The sequence below is a fragment of the Lepus europaeus genome, chromosome 5 (assembly GCF_033115175.1).
Source record: "Lepus europaeus isolate LE1 chromosome 5, mLepTim1.pri, whole genome shotgun sequence".
Classification (NCBI taxonomy): Eukaryota; Metazoa; Chordata; class Mammalia; order Lagomorpha; family Leporidae; genus Lepus; species Lepus europaeus.
In genome coordinates this window covers 44,929,119-44,946,647 of record NC_084831.1, presented here as the reverse complement: position 1 = coordinate 44,946,647, position 17,529 = coordinate 44,929,119, and the positions used below count along the sequence as shown (strand labels likewise).

The 17,529-nt window shown below is 59.8% G+C and overlaps 1 protein-coding gene across 1 annotated transcript in view; it reads left to right on the top strand.

Moving 5' to 3' along the window:
* Nucleotides 1-17,529, top strand: part of GLIS1 (GLIS family zinc finger 1) — a 229,013-nt gene that overhangs the window by 206,818 nt on the left and 4,666 nt on the right. Inside the window, exons 4-7 of the mRNA XM_062193344.1 lie at nucleotides 2,678-2,839; nucleotides 7,064-7,174; nucleotides 10,686-10,818; nucleotides 14,922-15,078. Coding sequence (XP_062049328.1) covers nucleotides 2,678-2,839; nucleotides 7,064-7,174; nucleotides 10,686-10,818; nucleotides 14,922-15,078 — 563 coding nt within the window. The remainder of the gene's footprint in view (nucleotides 1-2,677; nucleotides 2,840-7,063; nucleotides 7,175-10,685; nucleotides 10,819-14,921; nucleotides 15,079-17,529) is intronic.

Here is a 17,529-nt window from a genome sequence, read left to right as displayed (position 1 = left end):
AGTGCCTCTGCCCTGGACTGGGCCTTGGTGACCCTCGTTTCTCTGCTGTGACTGCCTTCTCCCTGTCTGTCTTCCAGCCTACAACCACTGCCAGCAGCCAGAGGGGGCTTCCTAGAGCACATATCTGTCCCTGTCCCCTCTCAGGCCCATTCATGGTCCCCGCCGTCCCCAAGGTGGTGTCCAGACACGTCAGCCTGGAGTCTGAGCCCCACTGTCTGGCCTCTGACCTCCCTCCCCAGGCTCTTCACCTGCTGGAGCCCACATCAGCCTCAGAGGCCTCCACAGGGATTCAGGTGCCCCTGAGCCTGCCTTCCCTTGGCCTTCAAGGCCCATGTGCCCCACTGTCTTTGGTAAACCACAGGGTCATGGTTCCAGGCTCAGGTGAGCCAGTGGTTGAATAAACTAAATGCATGGGTGTTGAGTAACTGCCTGCCTGTGTCTTCCACGCCTCCCACCCAGCACCCCACTTGGTGCAGCCATCTGTCCCCCCAAGATGCCTCATGGCCCCCGGGCTGGCTAAGGTGTCTCCTCTGGGCTGCCACAGCCCCTGTGTGTCACTCCATGACAGCTCAACTGTGATGCTTTATGAGGGGGAGGGGCAGTGTGTGTGTCTCTCACATGGGCTCTGAGCAGCTGGAGGGGAGGACCTGTGTCTGTGTTCCTGCTGTATCTCGGTTCACCCAGCAGGCTGGAGCCATTCTGTCCAAATGAATGGGCCTGCATGGAAAATCACCACATGGGTTGAGCTGCCCCAGCCTGGGGACACTGACCTCCCAGGGTGACTACAGCGTCTGAACACTGCCACTGGTCCTCTCCAGCCATTACCCCTACCCGCCTTGTTAACAGATAAGGTTCCTTTGAAGCTGGGGAGGGCAAAAGCTGGGGTGCCCATCTCTGAAGAGGGAGGTGTCGGGTTCCAAATGTAGATGTGAACAGGAGCCAGTCCCTTCTTCTTCCCCCTGCAGATGAGCCCCTAGAGAAAAGGCGTGGATGAGCAGGCCTGTGGAGCTTTAGGCCCTGGGAAACGAAACTATGCCCACTTTGTGCCAGGCCATCTGCTGTTGGAAGCCCAGACTGGCCCTGGTTCAGAGGCTGGGGGCTCGGCAGGAGGGGAGGGGCCGGGTGGATGGGGAGGGGCCCTGGGGCCCTGACTGTAGGCCAAGAGTGCTCCTCCCAGCCACTCCTCCAGTTGGAAGGCTGCAGTTGCCATTCCTAATCAGTAGTGGTAACTCCACCCTGGGCCCAGGGAGTGAACACTTCGCTTGGGGAGGGACCTGCCACTGCTGTCTCTCTTCAAGGGTCACCTGCCCCTGGGAAGGCAGTGAGAGAGCAGAGCCCCCTGGGCCTTAGCGTGAGACTTGAGACTTGGTCCAAGTCCTGTCTGCGTCCTGTCACAGCCCTGTGACCTTGGGCAGGTCACTGTGCCTGAGGCACATACTTCATGGTTTTTGTTGTGTGGTTAAACACCCAGCACCGTGCCCAGAGGCTGCAGGTGCCTGCACGCAGCCAGAACATTAACTCAGGAACTGTCCATCAAGTCAGATGGTGGGCGTTGGGGAGGGGGGTGGCAAGAAGAGGCAGCCTGCCCTGGCCAGCACTGGAGCTGGACTTTGACGGCCGAGGGGGAATGGGGTGAGTGGTTATGAGAGAGGACATTCTTTGCTAAGCAACTTCCATGAGCAAACGCTCAAAATTGGCTGAGTCCTGATGTTATTCTCAAATGTGGGTGAGTGAGGAGAGAGGCAGGAAGGTGTGCAGGGGTTTGAGTGCCAGGCCAGAGGCACTTCAGAAAAGAGAGCTTCAGGGTCCTATTGCTACTTCAGCAACTTCTTCTGAGCTCCTGTGTCAAGAATGGGGCAGCAGGAGGCAGGGAGGAGTTAGAAGGTAGGGGACTCCCGGGAGAGGGCAGAGCTGGGTGGAGGCTGAGGGAACAGGCGGCCTGGCGCCTTGGGAGGAAGGTCTGGGTGGGCAGAGCCCCCCAGCCCACTGCTGTTTCCTCTTCTCTGGGATTCATTGCTGCTCTGCCTGCCCACTACCCACCCTCTGACTGCGGGCAGGCAGTGACACAGCTGCACCATGCCACACTGCCCAGCTCAGGGCTTGGTGTATGGTGGGCACTGAGCAGTCAGACGGCCGGATGATAAATCAGATACCTTAGGTATGGGAGTGGTGGTAGTTCTGAGAGCAGTCGGTGGATGCTGATCATGCCCTGCAGGTGGACGAACCCCCTTATCATTCAGTGTCCCCTATCCTTGGGTCCCTCATATCAGCACTGAGCAGTAGCCTCACAGCCCCAAGTGTGAAGACAGGGAATTAAGTCAAGAGGGGTCAGAGCCTCACTGGGACAGAGCCTGACACAGCTCCAGATCTCAGGCTGTCTGGGCTGCAGTGTACAGCTGCCCTCAGAGCCCTGACTCAGGCTTGCTGTGGCCGCAGTATTTCCGATGGCCCTATGAGGGGTCCTCTCAGACCCACGAGTGGCAAGACCATGTTCTTCCCTGGCCCTGGTGGCCTGTTTCTAATTTAGGCATGTACTTTCTCTGAGTCGGAGCACTTCCTGGGAAGCTGACCCAGAGCTCTTGGGGGCTCGGGCAGGAGGGGAGAGGGTAGGTGGGCAGGGAGGGGCCTGGGGGCATGCCTGTAGGCCAAGAGCGCTCCTCACTGGCCACTCCTCCAGTTTGAAGGCTGCAGTAAAGCGTTTTCACGTCTGGAAAACCTCAAGATCCACCTGCGGAGCCACACGGGCGAGAAGCCGTACCTGTGCCAGCACCCGGGCTGCCAGAAAGCCTTCAGCAACTCCAGCGACCGTGCCAAGCACCAGCGCACTCACCTCGACACGGTAGGCCCCCTGTCTCCAGTGAGAACCGTGTCCGTGTGCAGACCCTGCCTTTGCCCTGTAGCCACGCTGACATCTGGGGCAGGAAACGTCTTTGATAGGGAGGGTCCTGTGCACTGCTGGATGTTAGCAGTTACCTGTGGCCGCCATCCACTAGACAGAGGGGAGACTACTTCCCATCTCACCATGGTGACTGCCTACAATGTCTCCAGACATTGTCAGTTGTCCTAGGGGTGGGGTGGCAGCACACTCGCCTCCAGTTGAGAACCAGTATTTTGGCTCATGGTACCAGCCAGGGCACTGGCATCCTGTGTATCACCATGGGGAGAGTGTGCCTGCTCTCCTGCACCATCCCACTCAGAGCAGGCCTCTGTCACCCCCTCCAGAGACAGGCCCGAGTCCTCTGTCCGTTGAGAACTGTAGGTAAGGAGTCGAGGTGGGTAGCCCCTAAGACTTTGGGCTGCTGCCACAGTGACCTCCAGACACCCGTGTCTCTATTCTCTCCCCTCATTTGTGCCAGATCTGGGTAGCCTGCAGCTGTAGGCCCAGGTATAGCCAAGCCTCCCCATGTGCATAAGATCACAGAGTTTGACAGAGCACTCCCTAAAACAATATGCCTCATGCCAACTCTGCCGTCAGGGGCTCCAGGAGGCCAGTGCCTGCTCACAAGTGCACCACTGGATGATGGCAGAGCTGACTCAGCCCGGTCTTGGCTCCAGTCTCACAGGCCCTTGGTGAAGGGACAACAGGACACTGGGGTCTGCAGCCAGAGTCCGCATCAGGGCCCCAGGCCTGCTCTCTGCTTCTCCTGCGGATGTTTGGGGAAAGCTAGGGGTGGGAGGCTGGGAGACCCAAGTGGTCAGCAGCCCAGACTGTCCAGTGTGCAGACGTACAGGGTAAGTGGAGGCTGTGAAAGAGGTCCCAGCTGCAGGCCTCCGACACTTATCTTACAGCTGGGAAAACTGAGACCCAGAAAAAGGGCAGGGTTTGGGGCAGGAGGGATGCACAGGAAATAACAGGGTACTGGTGTTCCTGGGGTTGGAGCAGGTGCCCACAGAGTCACCCACAAACCCCCACCCCCAGTTTACACCTGGTGACAGCCCAAAGTGTAGGGACCATTGTTCCCATTTTATAAACTAAAAAACAGAGAAACTAGATCACTCTGCCTGTGAGGCATGTGGCTGAGTTGAGATGCAAACCCAGCTTTGTGTGACCCCAAGTCCAGTGATCTTTGCTGGAAATGCTGACTCAGCTGCCACCCCGGGGCAATGAAGCTGAACACAGGGGACAAGGCAGAGTTCTCCCAGCCTGAATCAGACTCCTACCCACACCAGGCTTCGCCGTCCCAGGACATACTGGGGTGTGAGGTGAGGAGTGGGTTCTAACAGGCCGTGGGCTACCCCTCCGTTGCTTTCTCAGCCCTTATGGCCCTTGGCCAGGGCCCTGAGAGCCATGCTTCTGGCCCCAGCACCCTTGGCTGTGTCTCTCACAGGCCCCAGGGCAGCACTGCCAGCACCAGTCCCCCCCAACCCCGCCTTCTCCCCGCTGGGGACCTGGGAGATGTCTCCCTGGGCTCTCAGGTCATCTACCCTGACTCACCCCCTCGTCCTTGCCTCCCCACTATTTCCTGGACCCAACCCCAAAGCAACAGGCCTCTGGCCCTCCCCTGGCATGTGACGGTCAAGGCAGGCACAGAATGAGCCCGCAGGCTGATCCCAGGCCTTCGTCTCCCCAAGAGGGCCCGGGAAGCCTGGGAGGTGCAGCAGCCAAGCCTGTACCCACTGGCACCCACACTCCCTGCACAAATTCCCCAAGGCCCCATGGGGGCCTAGTTTTCCAGAGAGGACCCAGCTATGTCTCCAGCTTCCTGGCAACAGGGAATGAGAGCAAGGGAAGTAGAGAGGAGTGGGCTGGGTTCTGAAACTGGCCCTGCTCTGCTCCTGGAGGTCTGAGGAAAGCTGCCTCTCTCTGCAAGCCTCGGTTCCTTCAGGAAAGCGAGCACCACCAAGCTACCAGGTTGGGGGCCGCATAGTCACCGTCTGCTCAGCCTTGCTTTGCCCGTCCTTGTCCCTCGCTGCCCAAGCACACCTGAGTCCTGCTCTGCCCCAGGCCTGGGGACACAGACTCCCGTGGGGGTCCAAGTTAGGCTGTTGTCATGCTCTGGTGCTGTCTCCCCACCGGCAGGTTGGGGAAGTAGCCATCTCGCCATTGCCCGCTCCCTGGACCGATAACGGTCACAGAGGAGATGGGGCGTCCTGCAGGTATATTCACTATGACATCTTGGGCAAAAGATGAGCCTTGATTTTTCATTTGCGGGGATCTGCGAGGCTGATCCTTGTGGGGCAAGAGCGGGCATCAGCGTGATTGTGGATGGCCAGTGCTGGCAAAGTGCCCGTGCCCAGGGACCACCAGGTGAATGAGCCACAGAGACCCGGGTGGCTCCGTGGGGCGCAGTGGACCATCCGCCCAGCACTCGGCAGAGCAGCCTTGTCACTAACAAGAGGGCTTGGAGCCTCGAGGGGACTCGCGCCTGAGGTTTGGCTGCTGGCTTGGGACAGCCACAGGGTTTCCTGAGGGCGCCCGGGGGGAGCTGGGCCCAAGGAATGTTCTGCACGCGTCAGGCCCTGGAAAGACAAACACAGAGATGGGGTTCGCTGCCCTGTTCCCCCAGTGTGCCTGCATCTACCAAGCTGTTTGTTTGCTTTTTGACAGATCCTTGTCGATGGGTATCAGCCTCCCAGGGGGACAGAGCTCAGTGGGCCCCAGGGCAGGGCCCTGGGAGAGAGAGGCTGTGTGTGTGTGTGAGTGTGAGTGTGTGTGTGTGTGTGTGTTTCAGGGTGGGGTTGGGGGCGGAGGGCGGGCAGTCCGCTGCGGCCGTCCACCCCTCCCGTCAGCCTTGGGGCTTCTCACTGCTCTGTCTCTCTCTTTTTGCTCTCCTCCATTTCTTTACCCGGAAACCCTCTGCGGCAGCACCCAGGTATGATTGTCTCCTCGGCTTCCCCTTCCCACAAGGCCCCTGGGCCCGAGATCAGAGCGGCCTCTAGGGCACTGTTACCTGCAGGATTGAGGGCAGGTGCATGCTGGCCCAGCAGTCCCTGGTGCTTATTCTGGCAGGTGTCATTTCCTCCAAACATTCTGCTGTCCCCCGCAGCCCCAGGAGGACAGAGGATTCTGTGGGGGCAGAGCCACTGCAAGCACCAGAAGCAGCTGGAGGCCCCAGGCAGGGCCTTGTGGAAGCCCCTTGAGAGAGACTGGGAGCAGTGGGAGCCACGAGGCCCGAGGCCCGACAGTGGAGGGACACTGCACATGTGCAGCAGCTGCATGGGGTGGCCAGTGCAGGCTGAGGGGGAGGGGAGACAGTCCAGTGGGGGGCTGGTTGGGTGCAGGGGCAGGCAGAGGAGCGAAGGCTTGCAGGCTCATGTCAAAGGCCTCCGGTGCCGAGAGGTGGCCGGTGTTCTGAGAGCAGCGTGGAGCCCCTGAGGGGAGTAGGAGGCCAGAGCATGGCCTGCTCCAAAGACCATCTGCCTGCAGGGGCGGGGGGCACAGAGGCCTGGGGGCAGGAACCCAGCAGAGGCAGGGGGGTGGATTTGGGGTCTTCCTTATATGTTGTGGGTGGTTACTGGGAGCCCATGGGAAGGGACCACCCACTCATCACACAGGGACGTTACCCCCAGTACCCAAGGCCTGTGCTGAGAGCCAGCTCCCTTGTGGCCTCCCTCAGTTGTTGGGAGGAGGAGCTGTGTTTCTTGTGACCCAGAGAGCAGTCTGGGGACTCTGGGGCTACATGCCAGGTGCAGCCCATCCCCCAAGGCTGGCCCTGCTGATCGCACTCCCTGCCCTGGGTTGTACCCCTCTTACCGCTCTCTTCCCTCTTCCTCCACTTCCTCCTCCACCTCTCTGCAAGGTGCCTGGCTCACTTTACCCCTTGTGCTCTCGCTGCTACGTCGCAGCTATGGGACACAATGGGGACACTTTCCTCAGATCAACACCGGAGCTGCAAGAACCCTTAGAACTCAGTCAGCCCCGGTTTTCAGAGGACAAAAGTGAAACTCAAAGTCCTAGCATGCTGGTGGAGTGGAGACACAGGCCCTGCCCCCCACCCCCTTGCCTACCCCTGTGGCCTGCAGCCTACCCTTACCTATCATCCTGCCCGTGTCAGGTGACACAGGGGACCTTGGCCCTGAGAGGGGCTCCTCACATCCCCACCTGTGCCCTCTGATGTTACAGAAGCCGTATGCCTGCCAGATCCCTGGCTGCTCCAAGCGCTACACAGACCCCAGCTCCCTCCGCAAGCACGTGAAGGCGCACTCGGCCAAAGAACAACAGGTGCGTGAGAAGGTAAGACAGCCTCTGTGCCAGGCCCTTTCCACAGATGACCCCGTGCCTCCCGGCCGCCTGTCCTGTCACATCAGGAGCCCTTGCTCCCTGTCCACACACTGGGAATACCGCCATCCACCTGTCCGTCCACCCATGCATCTGCCTCCCACCAGGCCCCAAGTGTGTCTGACCCACAGCCCTTCCTTCCTTACCCACTGGCCCCAAGCAGCTCCGCTCTCCATCCGCCTGCCTGCTTACCACAACTTCCGTCATAAACATCTGATGTCCAGCCCTGTGCTGGGCACTAAGGCTATGAAAGGGAAAAGGTGATTCCCGCTTTCAATGCCTGGTGGGTGAGGCAGACGGGAAGTGATGATTCTGTGTTACAACATCGATGATGATAGTGGGGTGCAGGAGTCGTCAGGGGCACGCGTGAGGGGGCTGGAGCCCATCTAGGTAGGAGCAGGAGGGTCTATGGGAGAAATGGCCCCAGGCGTGAGGGGTGTGCATGCTGGAAACCCTGGCTGGCACCTTCCTGCTTCTTGTTCCTCACCATCAGGTTGGGGAGTAGACTTGCTGTAACGGGTTTACAGCCGTGCTGACCAGAGACTCAAAAACTCAGAACAGGAAGGGTGTGTGTCTTCATAGCACTGGGCAGGGCAGTGCAGGTAAACTGTGCGCCCCAGAGAGAGCCCGGCATTGAGTGAGGACTGGAGTCTGAAGCCCAGGGTGTGTGCAGGACCAGCAGGCACTCACCTGTCTCCAGCCGGGCAGCACAGGGAGGAAGAGGGGTAGCTGCCACAGAGGCTGAGTATGTCTGATGGACAGCGGGTGCCCTGGAGGAGTTAGGAGCAGGGGATGGTCATGGCACCTGGAGACCCGGCTCTGAGGCCTTGGGGAGAAAGGCTTGGGACATTGGCTGGAAATCTGAGGCAGGGAAGCTGCTTCTGCAGACCCAGAGAGATGGTGGCGACTAGCTTGGGGCAGAGTAGGAGCCGACAGGAGGGGCTGGGCTGGGCTGGGAGGGGGAGCAGCGGGAGCCCCAGGGCCAGGCTTCAGGGAACAGGAAGGACAGTGGTACCTTTCCATCCTCTCAAGACAGAGAACCTGAGAGGGAAGCGGGTTTGCAGGGGAGAGCAGAGGCTTCCGTTTGAGATGAGGACTGGGTGAGCTGCTCAGGGACCCAGGCCTCAGGTGGATCACAACTTGGGGCAGAGCCTGCTGCATGGGGTTGATGCAGGTTCCAGAGGGCCATGGGAGTGGGGGTGCCTGGATGCCGGGGAGGGCAAGGGGTGAAGAGAAGCACCAGGGACTGGGAGGACATGAGCAGGACACAAGAGCGACAGAGGGCAGGAGCTCAGTCGTTGCTCAGCAAGATCTGTGGAGCACCTTGTGTAGCAGCCACCGTTCCCTGCACTGTGGTCCAGCGAGGGTGAAACAGCAAGGCCTGCAGGCTGCTTTAGTCCGTGAGCTGGGGCAGGCAGAGATGGGTGCTGGGAGTGAGCAGACACGGGTGGCAAAGGTGATGGGGAGAGGGCAGCGGCTTGAGACTTTCTCTACGCAGTGGAGTGCCACTGGATGCCATGGAGCATAGAAGGGACGTGGTCTCAGCCTGCGCAGTGAGCTCACTGTGGCAGTGCCACCTGCACGCCACCCTGAGAAGGGAGGCTGAGCACTGGTCCCAGCGCCTCCACGGCTCAGACGCTGTGCCTGGTGCTTCACGTACTGTAACCCAAGAAGCGGGCATGATTTTTACTCCCATTTTAGATATCTGGAAACAGGCTCCGAGAGTCATGCAGCCCAGGGTGACAGAGCCAGGGATCCATCCCAGGCCCAGCTGTCTCCAGGGCCTGAGCTTTTCCCACCGCTGTCAGGTTGAGGGGCCGGAGTGGGGACAAGGAGTGGCCCAGCTTCGGTAGGCTGGGGCTCCACGCCAGGAAGGCTTGTGTCCTGAGCCAGCAAACCTGTGCCCGAGGACCAGAATCCTGCCCTGGTTTTCCCAGGCCCTGTGCTTGGCGCACACAGAGCCCCTGGGGACTGGAGGCCGCGGATCTGCAAACTTCCCAACACTAAGCGTCCATTAGGAGCCGGCGGGCTGATGTGTCTCTCTGGGTAAAGCGACCCTGTATTATGACAAGTCCTTGGCAGCCCCGCTGCGTTTCAGAGAGAATTAGAAATGCTTTTCTTCCTTAATTCTCCTCTCCTGCTGCTCCTAATCCGATCGACATCGTGGTCTGCAAGAACATGCCTTGGCCCTCTCTTGCCAGAAACTTAATTTACATGGAAAACAGCTGCTGGGTCAGGGAGCTGAGCGCCTCAGCAAGGCTGGCCATGCCTTCTCCGCGCCCAGGGCCTGGCCCTCCGCAAGCAGAGTGGAGTAACCCTCGAGGCTCACTCTCAGCTGCTGGGTGGCGGAGGACGGGGCCCTCACTGTCCCTGAGTCTCTCCTGTCCTGGGTACCATGAGCATCTGGGGCATCAAGGCTCCGGGGCTTCTGGCTGGGGTTGTCGAGCAGCGGGATATCCCTGGGAGAAAGGGCCTTTCCCATCCAGCGCCTGCACCCTCACCGCCCAGCACCCTGAGGGTGCCATCCCTCCTTCTGGGGTGACCGTCTATGGTGACTGTCATTGGGAATGGCCCAGAGTTGTTGGCCAGACAACCATTCAGGTTCCTGAGCACATCCCAGCCCAGGCTTGCCCTGAGCCAAATGACCTCGAGTCCACGTGCCACCACGTGTGGCTCAGCCAGCTGGCCTCCAGCCAGCCCCGCCCACACCACTGCACAAAGTGACTTTGCATCCTGATCTTGTTACTTCCCAGCAGCCTGGGGCAGGATGGTGAGACCCAGAGAGGTTTAGTCACTTGTTCAGTGTCACACAGGGAGTAAGAGGTGGAGTGGGTTTGGACCCAGTTTTTCCTGGACAGTTTCCACTGCTCTTCGCACCACAGAGGAAGGAGGATGGAGCAGGGGGGGAGTAGGGGGGAGAGACAGACACTTGCTGCCTGCCTGCTGTGTCTCACTCCCTTCCCCATCAGCTCTCCCTGGTACAGCCATGGAGTGCACCTCGTGGGCCCCCAGCTTCCTCCTGGGGGTCCCAGTCATGCACTTTCTTCCGAGTCTTGGCATTTGTGCTGCTCCCAGCCAGTGCCTGAGTGTGCAAGATCCTGAGAGTCACACGCCCCCCCCCCCCCCCATCTCTGGCTCCCATCCAGGAAGATTCCATCTGCCTCTCCTCCCTCCCTCCTATCCTGGGTCCCTTCCTGGCTGTGCCCCTGTCATCACACACAGCACTTCCTCCGTGAAAATCCTTGCACGTGACTCTCATCCTGGCATCTGTCTGCCTCTCAGATGATCCAGGCTAACATGATCTTCACAGCGTACCCAGCAGCCCCATTTCACAGAGGAGGACGTGCAGGCACGGTGAGAAGTGTCCTGCCCTGGAATCACCGTCCCTTCCTGTCCTGTCCTGTCCCCTGCACTGACAGACAGGTGGTCTCACGCCAGCACCCCCCTTCCTCTGCTTACTCCCCAGCTGCACGTGGGCCCTGATGCCGAGGCCGATGTCCTGGCTGAGTGCCTGGCCCTGCAGCAGCTCCAGGCGTCCACACAGCTGACCACCGGTGATGGGAAGGGTGGCCGTGCCCTGGGCCAGGAGCTGCTTCCAGGTATGTGTGTGGGGAGGCAGGGCCGGGGCACAGCCTGGGAGGGCCCCTTCTGCCAGCCTTCCCCCTGGGACAGCAGTGAGGTGCCATGGGCACTCGGGGTGGGACACCCACTCCTCTGGATGTGGCTGCCTCTCTGCTGCCAGCTCCCTGCTTCTCCATCATCTCCCTGCGGCTCCTGTCGTGAGTCAGCCATTCCTTCACGCTCCTCGCTGCCTTGCCCCAGGGCCCCACGGGCTTCCTGGGGCCTCACTGGCTGTGGTCCCCCAAACACTCGGCTCCCTTTGGTTCTCAGGACCCTGCCCCCGCCTTTCTCTCCCTTCCCTAAGGGGGCTCCTGCCCTTCCTTCTGACCCTGCCTCCTCATCCCCTCCTGCAGGGAGTCTCCCTGTTTCCTGTCTGTCTCTCCCACCACACTGTGAGCTCTTCCAGGGCAGGGCCAGCGTGGCTCACGTGCAGAGCTGGGCAGGGGAGACGTGGACACCTGGTAGAGAGAGATGCCACTCCCAGGGTTTACTCTGGGCCCTTCCTCGTGGCCCAAGCTGCCCTGGGCACCTGCATGTGCCCATGTAGCCCTGGCCTCCACATGAAACTCACTTAATCCCCAGCACGACTTCTGCCTTGGGAGAAAACGGGCTCCTTCCAGTTCATCACGAAGCCCGAGTGGCCCAGGACACGACCCTGCAGGCTCATTCTGCCTGACCCTCCTGCAGCTGTGGCCACGGGGCAGGCATTCCAACCCAGACCCGAGCAGCCTGGCCTTGGATTCCAGCGAACAGCGCCTGTGCTCCACCCCCCACTGTCCCTAAAGAAACCACAGCGTCCCAGCAGAAAGCTCTGGCCACCCTCTGGGATTTCTTGAATTACTCCAACAATTTTCAGCATTTTTTAAAAAAAAGTTTTCTAGTGTTTTATTCTTTCCTGTCAATGTTGAAGCAGCAGCAGATTTAAACTAAGTCAGAGCACTCACCACACAACCCTGGGAAGAGGCTTTTAACCCCTTCTCATGGGTTCCTCTTTGCAGGGCTCTGTGCTCAGACAAGGGCGGGGACACCTCAGGGTGGCTGCCCTGGAGGAGGGACGGGGTCCCCCTGCTGCAGGCTGCCTCACAGGGTCAGAATTCTAAAGCAGCAGGGCTGGGAAGGCACCGTAGGGATGCCCCAGCCCGAGCGAGGGTATCCCCAGTGCCATCTCAGTGTCCCAGGGACTGCATGGGGACCAGTGTTGAGGAGGACCCTGAGGCTGCTTCCCGATGCAGCAGGGAGGAGGGCTGCAGCTGCTGAGCCGTGACTCCCCCAGGGCAAAGATTCTGTGAGCCCCATCACCCATACCTTGGGAGGACTCAGGCCTGGGATGGAGCAGGGCTTAGTGCAGGGTCATCCAGAGGGGTCACCAGCAGAGCCAATTAGAAGCCTGTTCCCCCAGGTGCCCACCCAGGGTTTGTCCTGGGGAGAGGGACAAAGCCAGCAGCAATCATGTCGTGAACACGTGCCTGGCCAGTCACTTCAAAAGCAGCATCTTGTCCAGTCCCCAGCTGTGATGTCCATGCTACAGACGGGAAAAGTCCGTTGAGGCACCACCACAGGTCTGCGGGGCCTCAGGGCTGACACTGTGACTGCCAGCACCTGCTGCTCCTGCTCCGTGTCAGCCAGGAAGCAGTGTCTTCCTTGCTTTGACTCAGTTTCCCTCCCAGGTCTGCTGGGAGTACAAATGCAAGAGCATGTCCCAGGAGCTGTTCTCGGGACTATTGCCATGTGCGGAAACTCCCATGATCCTCACACCAGCCTCCTGAGGTTCATGCTCCCCCCATACCAACAAGCAGCCCAAGCAGGATTTGAACCCAAACCATTTGACTGCTGACTGTGCTCTTAGCCAGCCTGATGCCCTCTAGCGGCTTGCTCCTGTGCCACACTGAGCACCTGCTGTATGCCAGGCCCTGTGCTGGTTCCCTATCCTTGAGGGGCTTCCAGCGCAGCAGAGAGGGAAGAACCGAGCAGTCAAACCCAGGGGTCCGGGCCGGCCAGCCTCTTCTGCAGACCACGCAGCAGACGCCTGCGGTATGGTTAGGAACAGATGTTAGGGCCGGAGGTTAAGCACTCGTGGCCAATGATTGATGACATTGCTTCACAGCCCCAAGAGGGGCATCCCGGGGAGAGGCCGGCCAAGCCTGTAGCTCATGTCAGTGAGTCCATCATTACCACTCAGTGCTGTCCGTGGGCTCAGAGTCTCTCGTGCACACACGCAGCCGCCCTCCATGTGCCCGTTCACCCAGGGCTTTACAGACACGAGAGAAGCAGGAGACAGGTTGGGAGAATCAGGAACAGAGAGGGCAGAGTGAGGAGAGATGGCCACTGGCTGGCTGTAGGGAGCTCCTGTATGCTGGTCGCGTAGGAGGGGCCGGCTGCCGCCTTCCTGGGACACCTCAGGCGTTTACCCACAGGCCTATGTGTAGCAGACCCAGGCCAGCGTGACTGACGAGCCGTGAGGATGTGAGCGGAGGGAGAAGGGCAGGATTTATCGGGATTCCAGGCCTTCCCAGCTGTCATGCCTCCAAATTGGTTCAAGATGGCAGACGAGGAGGTGCTGGGGAGAGTGGTGAGTGGTACTGAGCCAGGCTCCCTCACATCACCCCTCCAGGTGCCTCCCTGCCCCCTGCCCCGCCCCACCCCAGCATACAGTGTGACCGAGAGATGGAGGGATGAGTGGCACTACCCCTGGGAGTGGAGATGCCCGAGGCTGTAGGCCCAGGACTGAAATGGGCAGCGGGAGAGCATGTGAGAGCCCACCCCAGCAGCCAGGCAGCTGCAAAGCCCCGACCAGAGCTGAGGCCCTGAGCTGGATACCCAGACCACGCTCCACGCCGCAGTCCCAGGCTTTTTGTCCCTACCACTTGGGAGACAGGGAGCTGCCCACCATGGGACTTCTGCTCGTCCAAGGTCCTTGTTCCTGTCTCTCTCTTCTCCCCATCCATGAGCGGAGTCTGGTGTGTCCGCATATTGGCTCTTGTTGGATGATGAAAAGCCTTGGATCTGGACCTACAATGACCAGAGTGATACTCAGAGTGTAACTGCTGGCGCAGGGAAGCACTGGCTGGTCACACCCTGGGCATAGCCCCTGGTCCACAATCACCCTGGGCACCAACCTGATGCATTGATCTTAGCAGAAATGATGTCAGTTCCTACTAATGGGCCCCCTATGTTCAGATAAAATTACGAGCTTCAAAACTTGTAGCCTTGCTGTGTCCTTCTAAGAATCGGGGGTCATTTTCCCCGATTGGAGTTCCTTTGTGAAAACATCTGGGGATCATCAGCCTCAGAAACTCCCAGAGCCTCTGCTGGGCCCCTGGACCACCATCTGCCTCTGACCACGTGTCCTCCGCTGTCTGGTTAACCTACCTGTCTGAACCTGGAAAAGCTGATGCAAGGGGATGTCACTCTGCAGGTGTCTTCGGTACGTTGGCAATCTGAGGCCAGGATGCGTGTGGCTGACTCCTCTCCTCAGTTGGAGCCTTGTACGTGTACCACCTGAGCCTGTGCAACCATCCGCGGCAGCCCTTCTCAGAGATGTGCCAGGCCGGTCTGCCCCCCAGCTCTGCAGTGACCCTCTCTATGGGAACTTCACAGAGGCTCCCCAGGCTCTGCTTGCATACCTCTGAGGATGGGGGGTTCATTCTGTGTAAAGGCAACAGCACTGCCACCGAGCCCTAGGCTGGTTTCTGCATGTCTCCATTTCAGGGTCCTATCTGCCTCTGGCGCTGTCCAGAGCAAGCCTTGTTTTCACCTGGAACATCTCCATAGAGATCGAGGCAGCTGCCCCACACAGTTCTCCCACTCACTACACACATAAGGAGCCTGGCCACCCCGTGCCAGTCCACGTCTGCTTCAGGGTTGGTCCCAGCCACAGGCATCGCCCTTTACCCGGGCCTGCACCAATCAGAATGGGGCCATCACCTCCCTTGTTTGGGCCCCTAAACGTCTGTTAATGCAACCTGGCTTGTTTTCCTTCTTGTCTTTCTCTCCCTAAGCAGGCACACACAGCTCCTGGGCCAGCCACGGGCATCTCTAGGGAGTGGCTAAGGCCCAGTGCCGTATGCTTGGTTTCCTGCAGGTGTGTATCCTGGCACCGTCACTCCCCATAATGGGCTTGCTCCAGGCATCCTGTCCCCCGCGCACGAGGGCCCTCCCAGGCATCACCCGCTGGATGCCACTGCTGGTTCCCACCACCATCTTTCGCCTCTGCCTGCAGCTGAGGGCACCAGGGACGGGTAGGTACCTCCAGCCAGTCCTCCTCCAGGGGCACAAAGGCAGGGGTCCTGCAAACTATCTGGCTGTCACCGGCTCTGTGTGCCATGTCACTGGGGCCTCCCAGCAGCCCCCTGAGCCGGGTGGTCTGGGTGCTCACGCTCTGGATCTCATCCACCCGTTCCTCCTGGGGAGGTTGTGTGCTCCCCACCTGACCCTCATTCTGAGCTACCTCCCCTGACCACCTCTGGAGACCCACTCCAGCTTCTCCACAGCACATCCTTGCATTAGGTAAGCAGCCTGCCACCTGCACACACCAGCAGTGCCGGCCTGGGCCTGTGGCTGTGACCATGGCCGGGCTGCTGGGGCTGTCTGGGAGCCCTTACTGTTTGAGCTCTGCAGAGAGGGGCAGCTTCTTGTGCAATGTGGTTCTCATTGTGGCCGCTTAATTGGCTGGAAATGGCGAATGTGTTAATTGCTGGCCCTTGTGTGTGCGGCTGAAAGCTATTTTGCCTGCAGAAGAGCGGGGGAGGACTCAGCCCTACCCTCTGCCCTCCCTGCCGTCTTTGCTTATCGCCAGCAGTGACTTAAGCAGATCTGTCCCCACGCCTTCCCCCTCCCCTGCCTCTCCTCTCCTCTGCAAGGCTACATACGGCATTGGCCTTGGCTCGCCTGCACCTAGGGCCAGCCTGGCCTCATCACCATTGTGGTTGCTCCTAACTGGGCTTCTCCTGCCATTCATTCTGTGTGTGGTTAGGGAGCCCCTGTGGGAAGGCCCTGGAGCCGGTGTTGGGGTTACTTAGGGCTCCCATCCTGAAGTGTAAGGACAAGGAGACGGACAGACCTGCGCAGACACCTGAGAGAGGAAGCAGACAGGGCTTTGGAAGCCCAGAGGAGAGCCCAGTAGAGGGGAGGAGGAGGTTTCCAGGGAAGGCTTCCTTGTGAAGGTGATTGGAGAGATTGGGTGTGTTCTGGGGAACATGAGCCATCATGTGGGGCAATGCGCTTGGGTGAGAGGCCACCAGGGCCAGATCCCCAAACCTGAGAGGGGGCTGTGTCTGAGCGGCGCTGAACAGTAGTGTGGTCAGCCCGCTGTACGGGACTGGGCTGCAGGGGACAGGACAGGAGGAGCAGGAGTCGGAACCCTGGCTGGGCATCGGGGTGAGCCTGCGGTGTGCCGAGGGGCTGTTTACAGCATAAGGCAAGTCGACACTGACAATGGAGCCCTCCTGAGCTTGTTTCTTCCTCTGCAAAATGCATGAAAACAGGCTCCCCTGAGAGGGGGCTGAGGAGCAGCCTCACACGCCCTGGCCGTGGATGCACCACCACCTGGGACAGGCTCTGTGGACCTGAGGCCCCGCCCCCCTCAGGCCACCTGCTCAGCCACCAGCCAGCTCCCAAACACCTCCCACCAAAGGAAAATAAACACAGAGCCCTTCCCCGCTGGGCTCGCACGCCCTGCTTCGCCTCATTCATCACCTGCTGCCGCCAGTGAGAGGCAGAGTGATGACAAGACAGGACCCCGGCCCGCCCGCCACCCCCACCTGCCGGAGCAGCAGCCGGGTGCCCGCTGCTCCGGCCGCACAGAGGAGGGCCCTCGTGCCGGACACCAGGCCCAGGCCCGGCTTGCAAGGGTTTCTTTTTTCATCCCCTGAGAAGAGAGTGGGGGGCCAGGCCTGCAGCCTCCCTTGCCTGCCAAAGTCAACAGGGAGCGGCCACTCGGGGCTCCCCAGTGGTTTGCTGGGGCGTTTAAATAGCTTGACAGGATTATCTGATTCACTCAGAAATATTCTAAGAGGGCCTGACTTCATGACCAAATGTATTTACCCTGGCTCAGAGAAGATGCGGGAGAGAGTGGGGTTTTTTTTTTCCCCCAGCCCTGTGCAAGGTCTGAAACCTGCCGCCTGCCAGGCCAGTGAGGTTTTATCCCAATTTTTATAGGTTCCAATTGGAGCAAAAATATTTGATTTAGGGATCATTTGCATGACTCAGAAGAGGCCCTGCACACAGGCTGTCATTTTGCCTTTTAAAGCGTTCAGGTAGAGCAGCCTGGCCTGCAGCCGCAGCGACGTGATGGTGTCTGTGGCGTGACGCCAGCTGTGAAGGTGGCAAGTGGGAATTTCTGGCAGGATTGAGAAAGGAAAAGCAAACTCTGAAAATGCATGCTTCCCCCTGCCAGATCTGGTTCTCTTAATTCTGCAGGCTTCGGAGCAGAACCATTCAGGAGCCTGTTGGTTAGCGTGGTCAGTTGTCCTCCATGTGCCATGCCCAGTGCTGGCACCAGGTGACCCAGGGGGCTGCGAGCTGGCCCTCCCCGCAGGAGCTACCTGGAGGGAGCAGGGTTGTGGTGTCCAGATGGGGAGGGGAGAAGGTAAGCACCGGGCGGCCAGCCTGCAGGAAGGAGGCTCCACGCTGCTGGCTGTGCCCTGGCCCAGCTGCGGCCCGCAGAACCCACGCTGTGGACGCCCGACTGT